Source organism: Dendrobates tinctorius, unplaced genomic scaffold (assembly GCF_039654945.1).
Source record: "Dendrobates tinctorius isolate UK_male_01 unplaced genomic scaffold, ASM3965494v1 ptg000406l, whole genome shotgun sequence".
Lineage (NCBI taxonomy): Eukaryota > Metazoa > Chordata > Amphibia > Anura > Dendrobatidae > Dendrobates > Dendrobates tinctorius.
Genome location: NW_027362071.1, coordinates 184489 through 201658, shown reverse-complemented (window position 1 = coordinate 201658; position 17170 = coordinate 184489). Strand labels below are relative to the sequence as shown.

The following is a 17170-nucleotide window of genomic DNA, read 5'->3' as shown; positions in this document are numbered from 1 at the left end:
ATTTGCATGCTTTTTTGGCTTTTTGTGCCAATGCATGTGTTTTTAAACTCTCTGGAATCGCTTAGCGGCTAAAAACGCAGCATGCTCATTAATTTCTGCATTGCTGAGCGTTTTTAGCCTTCCCCAATGTTCCCAGAAAACACGGGTCAAAAAACGCGTCAAAAACGCGCGGCTTTTTTGCACAAAACACGCAAGAATCGGGCGGAAAAAAGACGCGCGTTTTCTGGGAAGGGGATCAGTTTCCTGAGTGTTTAAAAACGCTGGCGTGGGCACATAGCCTAAATGGGAAACAAAATGTGGAGGAAGGAAGAAAAAAAAAATTAAACCATAAAAACCTGAACAACAACATCTAAGAAGGGAGGTGGAGGACTGTGGTGAAGGAATGTGAATCTTTTGGACGTTCTGGACGTTTTGAGCTGTTCCTGTGTCTAGATGGTTGCTTTGTGCTGTGGGGTATTATCCTGAAATATGTGGGGGGCGAGATAGGAACTAAAGCGCCCGGTATTTGGCTTTATACATTTTAAGGGGGATAACATTGTCCTTCTTTGTGATGGGCCTAATACAGTTGAGAGTTACGTTGGGATGTGTTATTAGGGGGGAGGGAGGGAATTGGGGGGGGCGCGCGTTAGGTCCTTTGACAGGTGCACATATGTCCAAATGTGTTTAGTTAAGATTAGTTGGATATTGTTGTTTAAGTTTAAAAATACCAATTATGGGGGACGTTGAAATTCTTAGCTGGGATGTTAGAGGGATGAAATCCCCAGTAAAAAGACAGGCGATTTTTTCTTTCATTATGGATCGCAAATCTACTGTAATTTGCTTGCAAGAGACGCACCTTACATGTGAAACACGTAATATTCTGGATAAAAGGTGGGTATTGGCGGGATATCATTCTACATATTCCCAGTACTCTAGAGGTGTCAGTATACTAATTAGACGGGGTGCTCAATTTTCATGTTATCGGGTGGTGGCAGATGAAGAGGGGGGATTTGTTCTTTTGTATTGTACGCTGTCACGATGGTACTCATATCTATATATATTCCTCCGCCATATAGTAGCAAAATCATATATAAAATCCTAACTATTTTGAGAGATTTTCCAGGAGTCCCATATTTAGTGGTGGGTGATTTTAACAACATTTTGGATGCCCATTGGGATAGAGGTAATCATGCACCTATAAAACCGGAAGGCAACTGCACACCATTCGGGGCGCTCCTGCGCGAACTAGCCTTAACTGATCTGTGGAGACGCAGGAACCCTGGGGTATATCAGTACTCATGTTTCTGCTCTTTTTCCTCCTTGTCTCGTATCGACTTGGCTCTGGGCGACGGTCTCATACTGGGGAAAATTATGAATGCTGAATATCTATCGAGGACAGTGTCGGACCATTCGCCCCAGTCTATTATAAAGGAGATAATATGTCACGAGATAGGCCGCTTTGGCGCTACAACTAGTGGACAAGACTGATTCATTCACGTCTGAATTACAGGAATTTCTTGGGTTTAATGAGAACTCGGCCTCTAGTCCGGTGGTTTGGGAGTCTCTGAAGGCATATTTGCGTGGTATCCTCATACGTGAGATTTCAAAGATTAAGTCTAGTTCTAGAATGAAATCCAAACTTTTGCTCGAGGAATTGGAAGATGCAGAACGGGCTTTTTCAATACAGGTCACTCCAAGTGCACAACAGACTTAAGGATGCTCAGTTGCGAGTGACCAAAATGTCTCTGGAAGTGGCAGCGCAGAAACGTATGTTCCAATCGACCCAATTCTTTGAAAATGCAGAAAGTGTGGGGCACCTACTCTCAGTTATAACGTCAGCACAAAAGGGGTCCTCGTTCATACCTGGGCTCAGTGGTGAAAATGGGACACTTGTTACTGATGCGCCGGGAAACCTGGGAGTTTTGAGGGCCTTCTTTACTAACCTGTATTCCTCTCATTCCAGGGCAAATCTTGAGGATTTTTGGGGATTAGCTAAGCTCTCACGACTCTCTGACGCAGACAGAAATTTGCTGGACGAACCCCTGGGTTTGGATGAGCTTGAGGAGGCCTTGAGCACTATGTCTAATGGCAGGGCACCGGGGGTGGATGGCCTGCCAGTGGAAGTCTATAAAAAATATAAGTCGGTATTACTCCCACTGCTGCTGACTACACTTAATGATAGTCTTGGACTTGGGATCCTCCCGCCATCCATGCGGGAAGCTATTATTACTGTCTTACCGAAAAAAGATAAGGATCATACCCTCCCGGCCTCGTACAGGACAATTTCCCTTCTGAAAGTAGACATCAAATTATTAGCAAAGGTACTGGCCACTCGTCTGTCGAAGGTAGTGGAATCTTTAGTACACCCGGATCAGACGGGATTTATGCCTCGTAAGTCAACGGCCCTAAATATTAGAAGACTGTATCTTAACATGCAGGTGGGGGCGCATAATGTGGGGAGGAGGGCGGTCCTGTCTCTTGATGCTGCTAAGGCATTTGACAGCGTGGAGTGGAAATACCTTTTTGCCACGCTTCAATGCATGGGTTTCGGTCCAGGCTTCATTGGTTGGATTAAGCTTCTGTACTCTGCACCATTGGCAAGAGTGAGGATGAACGGATTGCTGTCTGGGCCCTTCCCTCTTCACAGGGGTACGAGGCAGGGCTGCCCTCTATCTCCGCTGCTCTTTGCCCTGGCGGTGGAGCCCTTGGCTTCGAGGATAAGACTAAACCTGGAAATTGAAGGATTTAGGTATGGGGCATTGGAGGAGAAAGTGGCTCTTTATGCAGATGATATTCTTTTGTTCATAGTGAACCCTGACAGATCACTGAATAGTGTAATGTCACTTCTTACCTCATTCTGAGCTGTCTCGGGACTAGTTATAAACTGGGAAAAGTCTGCTATTCTCCCACTAGACCCAACTGTGGTCAGAGTTCCACAAGTGCCGGTAGTGTCGTGCCTTAAATACCTGGGTATCAATGTATCTAATAACATACCAGACTATGAGCGTTTAAATCTCTCACCGCTTGTAGCTAAGATTAAACAAAAGATTAAGGCATGGGCTAAGTTACATCTGTTAATGGTGGGGAGAGTGAATCTGTTGAAAATGGTGATTATGCCACAACTTTTGTATGTTCTTCAGAACTCCCCGATTTGGCTTCCTCAAAATAGGTTCTTTAAAATTAATCCACAATTAGAACACTTACAAAGGGGTAAGGAGGAGGGAGGGCTGGCATTGCCTAACCCTTGGTTATATTTTTTATCTTCCCAGTGTCAGCATCTACCAGGGGGATTGGAAGACGCATCTGTGGAGATGGGTTGAGGTCGAGGGATTCTCCAGTTTCTTGGGGGGTCGGGGACCTCTATTGTCTAAGTTGGAGGCGAATAAATTCAGACCTTGGATGGCTAAACTTCCGACAGTAATGATATGGTTAAGGTGTGGGGTAAAATCAAAAGTTTAAGAGGAATTGCTGGGTTCACGAGGTATGCTCCCATATGGGATAATCCGCATTTGAGGACATTGAAAGGGTTCGCGCAGTGGCGACGTGTGGGTATCTGGTGGCTTTCACACCTGATAGATGGGGGGAGGGGTCTTCAAATCATTCGATGACCTGCGAGGAGATTTCCCACTTCAACACTCTACATTCTACCAGTATTTACAGGTGAGGCATGCTTATACAGAGCAGACTCGCATGCACCCTATTATTATACATCATGATGCTGTCATTAATAGGCTCGGTCTGCTGACATCCACGAGAGGATTGATTTCTTTTGTGTATGTGGAACTCCTTTCAAAGGTGCTATTAGGTCACCCGATAACGGCGCTAATGAAATGGGAACAACAAGTGGGTGGGATTTCGGCAGACCAATGGGAATCAATAATGCGAATGATCCCTAAGTTGTCCCTTAGTGAGCCCAGTCGTCTGTCCCAACTATACATCCTCTACAGGGTTTATAGAACTCCAAAGTGGTTGTTTGATTTGGGTTTGAGACCGGATTCAAAGTGTCCCAAATGTGCGCTTGACAATGCGGATATTCTACATATGCTCTGGACGTGTCCGTGCATACAGATATTTTGGATTATGGTTCTTAATATATGTAGCCACTGAGCAGGACATTCCCAGAGATCCCACCGTCTGTGTACTGGGAAGTGTGGAGGAGGTGAGGGGTGACGATCATCTACAAACATCAGTTGCTAGAATGCTCTTTATTGCTAGGAAAGTAATAGCGTATCACTGGATCTCGGATAAAGTCCCCACGCGGAAAGAATATGTAAATAAGCTCAACCTTACATTGTGCAGAGAGAAGGCCATTTATCTTAAACGAGGAAGGCCGGCGATGTTTGAAAAAAATCTGGGCAGGATGGCTGAGCATTCCAGGTTTACCGTCTGTGAATTTGTTATCGTAACAACATGTTCATGATACTCTGAGGCTATGTGCCCACGTTGCACACTAAAAACCGGACTCCTTCCCAGAAATCGCGCGTTTTTGCCGCGATTTTCTCAAGCACTTTCCAAGCGATTTGAAGCATCACTTGGAAAGTGATTGACAGGTTGGTCACACTTGTCAAACATAGTGTTTGACAAGTGTGAGCAGCTTTTTACTATTGAGGCTGCCTATGCGGCATCAATAGTAAAAGATAAAATGTTAAAAATGATAAAAAAAAATAAAAAATCGGGGTATATTTACCTTCCGACGTCCCGCGCTGCCATCCCGGGCCACAGCGTTCCAAGGGATGCCTTGCGAGACCTGTGATGACGTTGGTCTCGCGTTACTATAGCGATCTCGCGAGACCACGTCATCACAGGACCTTGCCGCAAGGCATTACTGGGAACGCTTAGGCCGGGAATGCAGCGCGGGACGTCGGAAGGTAAATATACCCCGATTTTTTTATTTATTCTTTTTTTTACAGGGGTATGGTGCCCAGGGCCTGGAGGACAGTCTCCTCTCCTCCTCACCGTGGGTACCAACCGCACATGAGACGCTTAACTTCCCGCATGGTGGGCATAGCCACATGCGGGAAGTAAGCGATTCTCATGCATTCCTATGGGTGCGGAATTGCGGCAATTCTTTGCGATTCCGCACAAAAGAATGATCATGCTGCGATTTTTTTCCGCGATGCGATTCCGCCGCGGAAAAAAGCGTAGCATCAGCACAGCATGTGCGGAATGCCATAGGAATGCATGGGGGGCGTTCTGTACACGATTTTTAAACGTTTTCGCGCCGAAAATGGCGGCAAAAACACTTAAAAATCGCATTGTGGGCACATAGCCTGAATAGGATTTATGTGTACATAATACTATGCGCCTTAGGACGTGTGCCTTATCTATGTATGCTTTGCATCTATTTTGGTATAACTTAGCATTGGACCAGGGAACGGGGTAAGGAATAGGGGGTACTTTGAAATAAGTGATGTTATTTTTTTATTGAAATTTTTAAAACCTATCTGATTTAAAAAAACAAAAAAAAAAACAAAAGCCTGATGACTTGAGCAGCAGATCATTGTCTGATGACATATTCCTTTTAAGAAAGGGGAGTGTAATTTTTGGACTGTGGAGCTAGAAGTTTGTGCAGTTTGGTGAATGATCGACAGGCAGCCGCTGATTCAGGAGCTGGTGAGCGACGATACTTCTATAGGTGAATGCACCGGTGGTTATACAAATGTGAATGACCTCCAGGAAGATACAAGCGCTCGACTGAGATAAGTACAAGCTATTATGTTACTAATATTTGGGGGGGGGAAATTCTATATGACACAGATGGAAGAACCCCAGAAAAGCAGCAGCACTATACAGAGCAGAGGTGGATTCTGCTGGAGTCTCGTGTATAGATTTAGTATACAGAAAAGAGAAAACTACAGAATGAGGAAATCAGGAGAGAAACAAACGACAGTCCACAGGGGGGCGCTAGAGAGGAAAGACAAAGGTTTATGAATGGAATTTGTTACACAAGTCACGGACCGCACCTACTGAACGCGGGGCGTCGTGACAGCGCAGGAAGTCATTACATACGGCTCTGTATGGGATATTAAGCATTATACAATCTTTCCAAAATATGAACCCCTTCCTCACTGCTCCCCATAAAGGGTGGAGACATCAGATGAAAGCTGAGGCTGGGGGCATAGTGACTATGGAAAAAGCATCAGCAAGCACATAGGTTCAGGTGCGGAGCCACCACTATTACAGATTTGTTTTCGGGACGCCCAAATTTTGTTTTTAATTTCTGGAAAATTACCCAAGCATCGTCTCTGATGTCTCCTCCCTTCACCCACTGTAGTGCAAGTAAATTACAATTCTGGCATCCAAATAAAAGCAGACTGCACTGAAATGACAGGTCCGGCCACGTTTTATAGCTGCTCGTACAGAAGTGATGCCATGAGCGGAGCGTCTGTACGACCAGCAGACAGGTGCTGCCATCACCCCTTGTGCCAGTGTACACTAATCCTAGAACGCAGAGTCAGGCCCACTTGGTGACTAATTGACCAAAATCTCCAGAAGGCTCCAAAGCTGGTGGCGCAGACTGCTACTTTGTCCCCACTTTATCCCCACAAAATTCACACAGCTGCTCTAAACAAGTGAAAGCCAGAGGAAACCCCCCAACTGCAGGAATATTCAGGGGGCACAATAGTACTTTGTGGAAACCAGTTATTTTAAGAGAGCAGTAACACTACCCTGTCTGCATGCAGAGGTGGCACAGGATAAAGGAGGGGAAAATAGCCTGAAAGGTGCCAATTACAGCGCCATGTGGCTTTACAATCGCAAGTGCACTGGGTGGTGTAATCAGACCCCTGGGGGGGCGGGTAGAGTAAACAGACCCTTGGGAGGAGTTGGGTAAACAGACCCCCTGGGGGGGCATAGGAACAGACCACTGGGAGGGGGCGGGTACACAGACCCGTTGGGGAGGCGTATAAATAGACCCCTGGGAGGGAGGGTAGGATAACAGACCCCTGGGGGGCGTATAGCATATAAACAGACCCTTGGGAGGGGTCGGGTAAACAGACCACTGGGAGGGGGCGGGTACACAGACCCATGGAGGGGGGGTGCGTATAAACAAACCCCTGGGAGGGGTCAGATAAACAGATTCCCGGGGGGGCCAAGGGGACGGGTAGGGTTAACAGACCCCTGGGGGGTAGGGTAAACTGACCTCGGGAGGGAAGCGTAGGTTAAACAGACCCCTGGGGGGGCACGTAGGGTAAAAAGACCCCGGGGGGGGGGGGGGGGGGTAGAGTAAACAGACCCCTGGGGGGGGGCGGGTAGGGTAAACAGACCCCTGGGCCAAGTACTTGCAGTCCATGGCGACCGATAAAGTGACCATACAACAAAACAGAAAAGTTTAAAAAAAAAAAAAAACTAATTAGCAGCCCCATTGGGCAAAATTGAAACTCCCAATTAAATGTGTGTAATATGAGGTATATGGGATTCATTCTTGCCTTCCTCCAACTGTCAGGTCCAGGTACGGTGGTCAGAACACTTTACACTGCCGCTGGCTGATCGCTGGTTTGGCCTGTAGCCAATTCCTTCTGCTACTCTGTGTTAAAAGGGCATATGAGAACACTCCTTTTGTCAGCAGGAACAAAATATCCAACATGCCTGATCCAAAGGTCCCCCAAAATCTGCCAACGGGTAAGGGACGTCATAGACAAGTCTGTTACATTCAAAATGTCATGTTATTTTTTATTTATTTTTAGAGCTATTACGGCATTTACCATACAAGTTAATTTTAAAATTTAAGAGATAAGATTTTCACCACTTTAGTCACACCAAAAGCGTTTCTTCTTTTTTTTTTTTTTTTTTTTTAAATGCTGCTCAATTCATGCTGGGACGAGAGAAAAGGTCCCAGCACCTACTGTACTGATAGAAAGCTACTTTTCATACATGGAACCACCCATTCAAATGGATTGGAAGACGAGTAATAGAGCATTTTAGACCCGTATTTGCACAGAACGAAGTTTTATCTTTTTGTAGGGAACTGTAAATGAGGACAGAAAGACCTCACTTCTCTACAGGTTTTGTGTGAAGGGGAGATGTTTGCTATAAAACAAAACCTTCACTCTCCCAAATAATCACTACTGTCTTGTATGCTGCAATAAGCGCGTTGCCTAAAATGTCAAAATGACAACTGAAAAATAAGTTATTAAAGTTGTTCAGGGGGAGGAAAAAAAAAAAAAAAAAAAGTAAGGAAGCTCAAAATATCAATAGCAGAACTACAATTTTACATTACCCAGAGACTGGGAAAATGACCAGTAAAGTCGCTGATTTCAGGAGAACTGACTGACATATGTTCCCATTACGGGAATTAAAAGTCGTCGTCTATTTGCCCCCATGATATACGCTGGACGGGCCTGAAAGTCACTTTCCCATGAGCGCACAATGATTGAGGGCTGAGATAAGAATCCGCTGACATCATCAGTCTTCGGCTATGTGATTTGTACAAAATGCCTGCACTGGCAGGTTAATGATCAAACACCTCCAGGTACAAGAGCGAGGAACCTGGCGGAAAATGCAGAAAGATGGAAACACACGTAAATGGCTCCGCACAAAAACTCATGACTGCTGGTAACTGATGGCTGGGTCTATCCTATCCGTTATCTATCCAGCACTGAATACTATAGTACAGTTTATATATGGAATATACACCACATTAGTTGAGTAACTGTATACAGTTCTAAACCTGTAATGTGCTTCAGAGCTGCATTCATGATTCTGCCAACAACCACACTTTATCTGTTACACAGGGGTCAGTTAGTTAGTCTTACATTAGGCTATGCCATGTGGCTGGTGCAAACCTTGAGCAGGATTTTGAGCCATGCTGGGAGATTACAGCTCTGAAGATTAAAGAATGCAGCTCTATACTATAATAGAGGAATTTTTTTTTTTTTTTTTAGGTCAATGGAGTGTAATAATGTAGGCCAAACCCATTAGAGTTTCTGGAGTTGACCGCTTCCCATGATTTACCTGTGGACATAGGAGTAAATCACAGGTAAATAGCATTTAAATCGTGTCTAGCCGAATTAATGTAGCAGCGGCTGCAGGGAGAAAATAAAGTTACATCCTCCCTGAAGCCGCTCACCTCCACTCATCTGGATAGTGCAGGGACCAGTCACTGTGCTGTAATCTCACCCTGGCACATTGATTGACAGCCTCCTCCGCAGTGTGTGTGTGTGTGTGTGTGTGTGTGTGTACGAGCAATCAATTTGCCAGGGAGTGATGACAGTGCACTCACTGTGTACAGAGCAGCAACTATCAGTCCTCAAAGCTTCACCACCCCAATGGCTAGAAGCAAGCGGTACAGGAAGGATACGTCCTTTTCTCACTGATCCAGTTAGCCTGCGAAATAGGATTTAAATATTTATCTCCTATATTTGCATGTAAATAGGGCTTCTTAGCTGTGACAGGTTCCCCTAAATTACCAAAATAATGCTATGTACTAAGATTCATTGTATCCTCCAAGTAGAGGACAGAGAATATAAAGCCGCTGTCAACTCACAGCAGTTCTTTTCTCTGGATAAGAAAAGTAGGTGACTTAACAGTATAACTACTAGGACAGACTATCAATAGGTAGGAATCAAATGTTCGACCTCGTCTGACTCAGCCCTATCCATCAACTATTGAAAAGGAGCTGATGCGGTGGCGTTTGTCCATCTATTGCAGCTTCTTTGCCATTGTTTACAAGAGACCGATCCATACCATCAGTGGCAACTATGTCTGGCATTACTGCTCTCTAAATCTGTACTGGCTGTGAATATAAGGCCGGTGTACACGGATGGCCGCCGGGGAAGAAGCGTTACTGTAAGCCGCTGTTCCCCAGTGGCTGATGCTGAACGCGGCTGTCATTCTTCTCACCTGCTCTGCCGGCAACAGCGAGCAGGCGAAAATGAATGAATGAAAACCCGACGTGCGGTCCCCCTCTGTTTGTGAACCAACCCGGCAAAACTCACAGCTGGGGGCTGCTGTTCTCAGGCTGGTAAGAGACCATTGATCTTGGCCCCCCACAGCAGCCCAGATAAGGCACATCTAATAGATGTGCCTATTATGGAGCTTTGTCGTGTTCTTCCCACTTGCCCCGTGTAGCAGTGGCAAGTGGGGTTATAAGGGGTTAATGTCACCTTTCTATTGTAAGTTGACACTAAGCCCAGCTTAGTAATGGAGAGATGTCAATAAGACACCTATCCATTACTAATCCTAGAGTTATTCAAGGGTTAAATAAACACACAATAAGAAAACAGTATTTTAATAAAAGAATACACTACACACAGTGTTTAACGCTTTATTATACTCCTAATTCCATATCGACGCCATAGTTCTCCTGTAAAAAATTATAAAATAAACCAACAAAATCCACACCTGTCCGGCGATAATTCACGTCCCACGGCGTAATCCATCTCGGGGGGGTTAATCAGTTTACAGGAGGAGCGGTGCTAATGTGACCGCTTTGACTGTAAACTACTGGGGAATGAATGGAAGCAGCGCGCACAGACTCAGTGATGAGCGGTGACATCACCGCTAGTTACTGAGCATGCGCTGGCTGCTTCCATTCATTCTACAGTAGTTTACAGTCAGAGATTGCATTAGCAGCGCTCCGCCTGTAAGCTGATTAACCCCCCCCCCACCCCAGAGATGGATTACGCCGTTGGACATGACTGATCGCCAGACAGGTACGGATATTGTTGGTTTATTATTTTATAATTTTTACAGGAGAACGATGTGGTCGATATGGAATTATGAGTATAATAAAGCTTTAAACTCTGTGTATAGTGTATTCTTCCATTAAAATACTGTGTTCTTATTGTGTGTTTATTTAACCCTTGAATAACTCTAGGATTAGTAATGGATAGGTGTCATATTGACACCTCCATTACTAAGCTGGGCTTAATGTCACCTTACAATAGAGAGGTGGCATTAACCCCTTATTAACCCCACTTGCCACCGCTACAGAGCAAGTGGGAATTACCGGACAAAGCTCCAGAATAGGCGCATATAATAGATGTGCCTTTTCTGGGCAGCTGGGGGCTTCTGTTTTTAGGCTGGGGGGTGCCAAAATCAATTGCCCCTTACCAGCCTGAGAACAGCAGCCCCCAGCTGTGAGTTTTTCAGGGTTGGTTCACAAACAGAGGCGGGACCCCACGTCGGGTTTTCACTCATTCTTTTCTCCTGCTCGCTGTTGCCGGCAGAGCAGGAGACAAGAATGACAGACGCGTTCAGCACAAGCCACAGGGGAACAGCGGCTTACAGTTGCGCTTCTTCCCCGGCGGCTGTCCGTGTGGTCCTAATGCAGCACAAGGATGTACCACGTATCCACACGGACAGCTCCGGTAGCGCTTTTTCCAGTACCGGAATTATCAAGGACGTGTGAGGCTGCCCTAACTGAAAGCCGTCGCTTGACTATAACTGAAAGCCGGTGGCCTCTGGGAGGAATGACGTTTATTTTCTCCCAGTAGCCGCTCATTGAGTACGGCAGCCAGGCAGTATAGAACCACTAATAACCTGCAGATTGATCCTATGTCTGCAGATTAAGAGCATTTGGCTATTTAATCGGCACATAGCGCCCGAGCCATGTACTCTGGGGATCTGGCTCATCGCAAGTACAACTTGGAGAAGTATTCCCCGAGAAGATGAGTAGAAGGTATTTGCATACAGTTTGTGGATGATTAAGCAGAAAACTTTGGGAACCTCAGGTTCAAGGCTTTGTCCCGGTGAATGCTGAGAACGTGAACTCGCCCAAGTGTCGCTTCCTATAAACGGAGAGGAAGACCCAAAATAGAGAAGCTTCATTAGTGAATGACATCTACAGAGCGGCGATTTCCTGAGCGCTAATTCCACTACCAAAGCCATGAAATTCTCAGACTTCTGACCCACGATTTACACCACAGACAGAATTGTCTAGATCCCTACCAATGATGCAAATCACAAAGAGGAAACGAGAGGAAGGAAAAGAGGGAAATCAGATGATTCGGAGTGTAGGTGTCGGGCGCCATGTGCTGCTGTCGCTCCTCCAATCTGTCAGCGCTGTTGGATTTACACTGGAATGTTTGCTATTAAACACGGAGATCTGACTACTGAAATGCTACATGACAAACACTCCAGTATTCAATTTCTGGAGAGAGTTCATTTACATATACCATTCAACAGTGACATAATAAAGCAAATTCATAGAAAAAAAAACAACAAAAATTAGCATGTAAACCATCTATATGGGCATGTAGGTCATAGGAAGATGAATAAAATCATTCCTTGATATCTGTGATCTGTTGTCTTATTCCAGAAAAATCAACGTTTTCTTAATACGTACACAAGCTGTTAAAACCTATGGGCCGGACATAGATTTCTACAAGAATCTGCCTCCAGAGATTATTTTAAATGAAAAGGTAATGTCTCCATTCCTTAACAATAATCTCTGGAGACAGATTCTCAGAGAGCCATATCTGGCCCATAGATCTTTACAGCTCAAAGGAATGGAGGAGTTGTCAAGTGTGAGACATGCAGATTAGGAGAGCAGCCTGTCAGTCATTACATGTCTCACACTGATAATGCCCCCTTTCATTTAAAATAATCTCTGGAGGCAGATTCTGGGGGAGATCTATGCCCAGCCCATAGATCTTAACAGCTCATTTACATATTAAGAAAAGAGTTGATTTCTCTGGAATAAGACATCGGATCGCAAATATCAAGGTATCATTTTATCCAACTTTCTACGACCTACATGCTCATATAGACGGCTTAGAAGGGTTGATTCTACTGACCAATTCCCTTTAAGTGACACATGCAGTATGCACACAAGTTAAAAAAGCGTCCATCACCATTTTCTTGCATACACAACCACGGGGGTGGTGATTTAGGTTCTTACTGCAGGACATGCTACCATGGTGTAGAGAAGAATGTATGCAATTAGGATCATTTTCTATCCAAGTCCTGGACTCCCTCCTGTGTTGAGAGATTAACCATGAGCGGCACAATTTATTGTAGGAATTTTTTAAATGAAGGTCTGCGACTGCCAATTTTATTTAGGCCATTGAAGGCGAGACTTCTCCAGCTGCCACTGCATCAGGTCATGTTCCAGTGTCATCACAGCAACGTACTGCAAAACCCAGCAGAACCGGATAATAAAAAGTGTAAGCAGTGCAGATGCAAAATCCTAAAGAACCACCACAGACACTTGTCATCCATGGGATCTGGATGCTTAAAGGGGTTGTCCAGGCTTAGGGCTCAAGTCTGCAGTCACTTTGTGATTGCAGACTTGTGAATCCTCACAGCGCGAAGTGTGCGCGCGGTCAGGACTGAAGTGCAAGCGCGTGAAAACTAGATGTGATTTGCATAAATGCGGTCACATGCAGACTACACGTGCGGCCTTGCTCAGTACAAGTGAATGGAGCAAGACCAGACCCGTCTAGTTGGAATGTGGCTGGAAGTATGCCAATACAATAATTATGTCAAATGAGCGCCCGCTCTTGACGACTGAGAATCCTGACAGCGTGCGGTGTGAGGACTCACAAGTGTGACTTAATCCCCAAGTGTGGACAACCCCTTTAATATAGATGCCCCTGCGTAAGACCACTCACACAGATTACAGCCCATTTGTGAAGCGCATCTTTAAAGGGGATCTGTCACCCTTTTTATCCCCTATTAGTTGCCGGCATAAACATATGCCGGCAGCTAATCTTACAATCTTGCTTATCTACAGCATTCTGTAACGCTGTAGATAAGCCCCCGATGTAACCTAAAAGAAAAGAAAAACACGTTATATTATACTCACCGAGGTGGGCGGTCCGGTCCGATGGGTGTTGCGGTTCGGTTCGGTGCCTCCCTTCTTCATGCGATGACGTCCTCTTCTCCCGTCTTGAAATGGCTCCGGTGCAGGCGCATTGCTCTGCCCTGTCGAGGGCAGAGCAGAATTCTGCAGTGCGCAGGCGCCAAACCTCTCCCGACACCTGCGCACTGCAGGACTCTGCTCTGCCCTCAACAGGGCAGAGCAGTGCGCCTGCGCCATTACAGGATGGTAGAAGAGGATGTCATCGCATGAAGGGAGGCGCCGGACGGGACGGCGACACCCATCGGACCGGACCGCCCACCTCGGTGAGTATAATTTAACTCGTTTTTCTTATCTTTCAGGTTACATCGGAGGCTTATCTACAGCATTACAGAATGCTGTAGATGAGCCCCCGATGTCTATGCCAGCAGCTGCAAAGCCAAAAAAAGGGTGAGAGATTCCTTTTAATACCAAGTAAGTAGCCACTGGCTCTGATCCTTCCCTGACAAGCAGGACGCCATTACTATCTGTTGCACACCAGCAAACAGAGGATCATTGTAGACAGAAATGGCTGCACCCGGAAGACGATCACTTTTCCTGCTCAGCTATGGGTTAGCCCTTGAGCAAACATTTTATTGCATATCTTAACAGACACTTACTCTGACCGTCGTCTCGCCTCTAATCCATCTGGCAAAAACAGCTTTACTGTGGACACTATGCAACCATGGGTCACTGCAGGGAATAAAACGCAAAACATTCATATGCATCACTGACAGCATAATAGCATACAGTGGCATGTAAAAGTTTGGGCACCCCTGGTCAAAATTCCTGTTATTGTGAACAGTTAAGCAAGGTTTCTCCTCCTCTAACCTTATGCTAAAAAAATAGTCATGGGTTCTTCTAAGCTGCTGCCTAGCAGTATAAAAATGGAAATGGTCGAGGCCCAGCAAAGCAAGAGAAGGCTATAAGAAGATAGCAAAGCGTTGTCAAGTTACCCTTTCCTCAGTTCAAAAAGTAATTAAGAAATGACAGCTAAGAAGAACAGTGGAGGTCAAGATAAGGTCTGGAAGACCAAGCAAAGCAAAATTTCAGTGAGAGGATTGTTAGAGGCAAATCAGAACCCCCACTTGGCTGCAGAAGACCTTCAGAAAGATTTAGCAGACTCTAGAGTGGTGGTACATTTTTCTGCTGATCAGAGACACCTGCACAAAAATGGCCTTCATGGAAGTGTCATCAGAAGAAAACCTATCCTGCATCCTCACCACAAAATTCAGCGTCACAAGTCAAGTATGCAGAATAACATCTCAACAATCCTGATGCATTTTGGAAAAATAGAACGCTTTGGCCACAAAGATCAAAAGGTATGTGTGGAGAAAAAAAGGGCACAAAATTTCAGAAAAGAACATTTTGTCAACCATTAAGCATGTGGGTGGATCAATCATGCTTTAGGTTGTGTTGAAGCCAATGGCGTGGGGAACATTTCACAGAGGGAAGAATGGATTCAGTGAAATTTCAACAAATTCTTGATGCAAACCTAACACCATCTGTAAAAAAGCTGAAGGTGAAAACAGGATGGCTTCTATACATGGATAATGATACTAAACACACGTCAAAATCCACAATAGACCTCAAAAGGCGCTAGCTGAAGGTTTTACAATGGCCCTCACAGTGCCCTTATCTGAACATCATTGAAAATCTGTAGCTAGACCTCAAAATAGAGGATGCAAGACAACCCAGAAATCTCACAGAACTGGAAGAATCTTCCAAGGAAGAATGGATGAAAATCCCGCAAACAAGAACTGAAACAATCTTGGCTGGCTACAAAAAGCATTTACAAGCTGTGATTCTTGAAGAACAGTTGTTCCTAGGTACTAACCATGCAGGGTGCTCAAACTTTTGCATTGGCCCATTTAACTTTTTGTAGTTTTTAAAATGTAAAAAGATGAAAATATTTTTTCCCCCTAAAATATAAAAGGAAATGTGTCATCCTTAACTTAAGACCTTTTAGAAATCAATTCATCTTCAACTTGCTTAACTGTTCACAATAACAATGATGACCGGGAGTGACCAAACTTTTACATGCCACTGTACTAAAAAAAAAAAAAAAGAGGAGAAAGAAGAAGGAAGGAGGAAAGAAGAAGAAGAGAGAAACAAATATGCTTATAATCACAAAATGGTAAAACTTCTCATCTAGGCTCACGCGTGATCACAAAAGTCACATTATGAAAGTTGACAATTCGGTGCCTACACGACACATTATGGCAATTCCGGGGCGATGTAACACACAGCAGGTGCCGGTTAGGTCTCAGATATGACGCCAGATGCCGGCTGGTGTCCATTACATATGCTGTAGTAGGATCTCATGTTACCCTGGAGTGGACATATGACACGGTCACTTCTAAGTGCAGAACTCGGACCTCCAGGGACAGGAACGTAAAGTGGTTTCCTAAATGATTAACGCCCTACGGTCTGAGAAAGTCTATGTGACTTGCTAGAAGGATGTGGCTCCTCCTCCATGACTTCATAATTCTCCAATTTACTAGGAGGATGTGGTTTAATAATTCAGATTTCAGAACATAAATGCAAAACGACCCACGGCTCCAATCGTCACGTACCTTTCCTGGTGTTCTCCGTTACATCGACCCCAAACTGAATGATGTCCCCTGATAGGATCTCACATGGCGGGCTCTCCTCAGACCCTCGACTCAACCTCTGGCTGTTTATGAAGGTGCCATTACTACTCTTAGTGTCTTGAAGGTAGAACTGGAAGAAAATAAAGAGACCGATAAACAAAAAGGAGAAGAAAGCTAAAACATGGCTTCATTTCCCAACTCATCTCTTGGGCAAAGAGGACAAGTCATTAAAAGCGTTTCCACATTAGAGGACCGGCCCTTTCACATACGACATCAATAACCCATCGATTTGAATGGTCACTGTGTAATGCTGCGTCTCTCCTGTGGTGGAGCTGAAGAGAAATTAAAGGCTATGTACACCTTCGCGCCTGTCGGAAGTTCTTTGTTCTGAAGGCAAAGTCTGCTCTCTCCCATGAGCACGGCCATGAATGAATAGGATCTAACCGTCCTTCATGAACAACTTCTCCCAAGGACCCGGGAGCAACGTGGTGACGCATAATGGTGCAAGAGTGGCAACTAAGTGACACGGTGAAGAAAACACTGATATTTTGGGTCCATGTCCAGGAAACGTCCCAGATTTCAATCCCACCGAGAAACTGACTAATCTCAAAAAGCAGGGGAACAACACGATCCGCATTGTTCTCCCAGAGATGAGCTGCAGGCCGACGTGTCAGTCGACAGCTTCTCGTGGAGGCGGCGAGCACTCAGCCGAAAGGTCGTTCCTGCGCATGGCAGTCAGCCGAGATGGCCGAAGCATCATTCAGCAGACATCCATCTAATGTGTATGGCCAGCCTTAGCGTAATTTCATTAATTACA

General features: G+C 45.1%; 1 protein-coding gene across 4 annotated transcripts in view; it reads right to left on the bottom strand.

Annotated features, from left to right (window-relative positions):
• SLMAP (sarcolemma associated protein) overlaps window positions 1-17170 on the bottom strand; it is a 129147-nt gene that overhangs the window by 70255 nt on the left and 41722 nt on the right. For all 4 annotated transcript variants that reach the window (XM_073563927.1, XM_073563925.1, XM_073563924.1 and 1 more), the window contains exons 2-3: window positions 16336-16483; window positions 14380-14452 (exon numbers count right to left, since the gene is read on the bottom strand). In XM_073563927.1, coding sequence (XP_073420028.1) covers window positions 14380-14452; window positions 16336-16483 — 221 coding nt within the window. The remainder of the gene's footprint in view (window positions 1-14379; window positions 14453-16335; window positions 16484-17170) is intronic.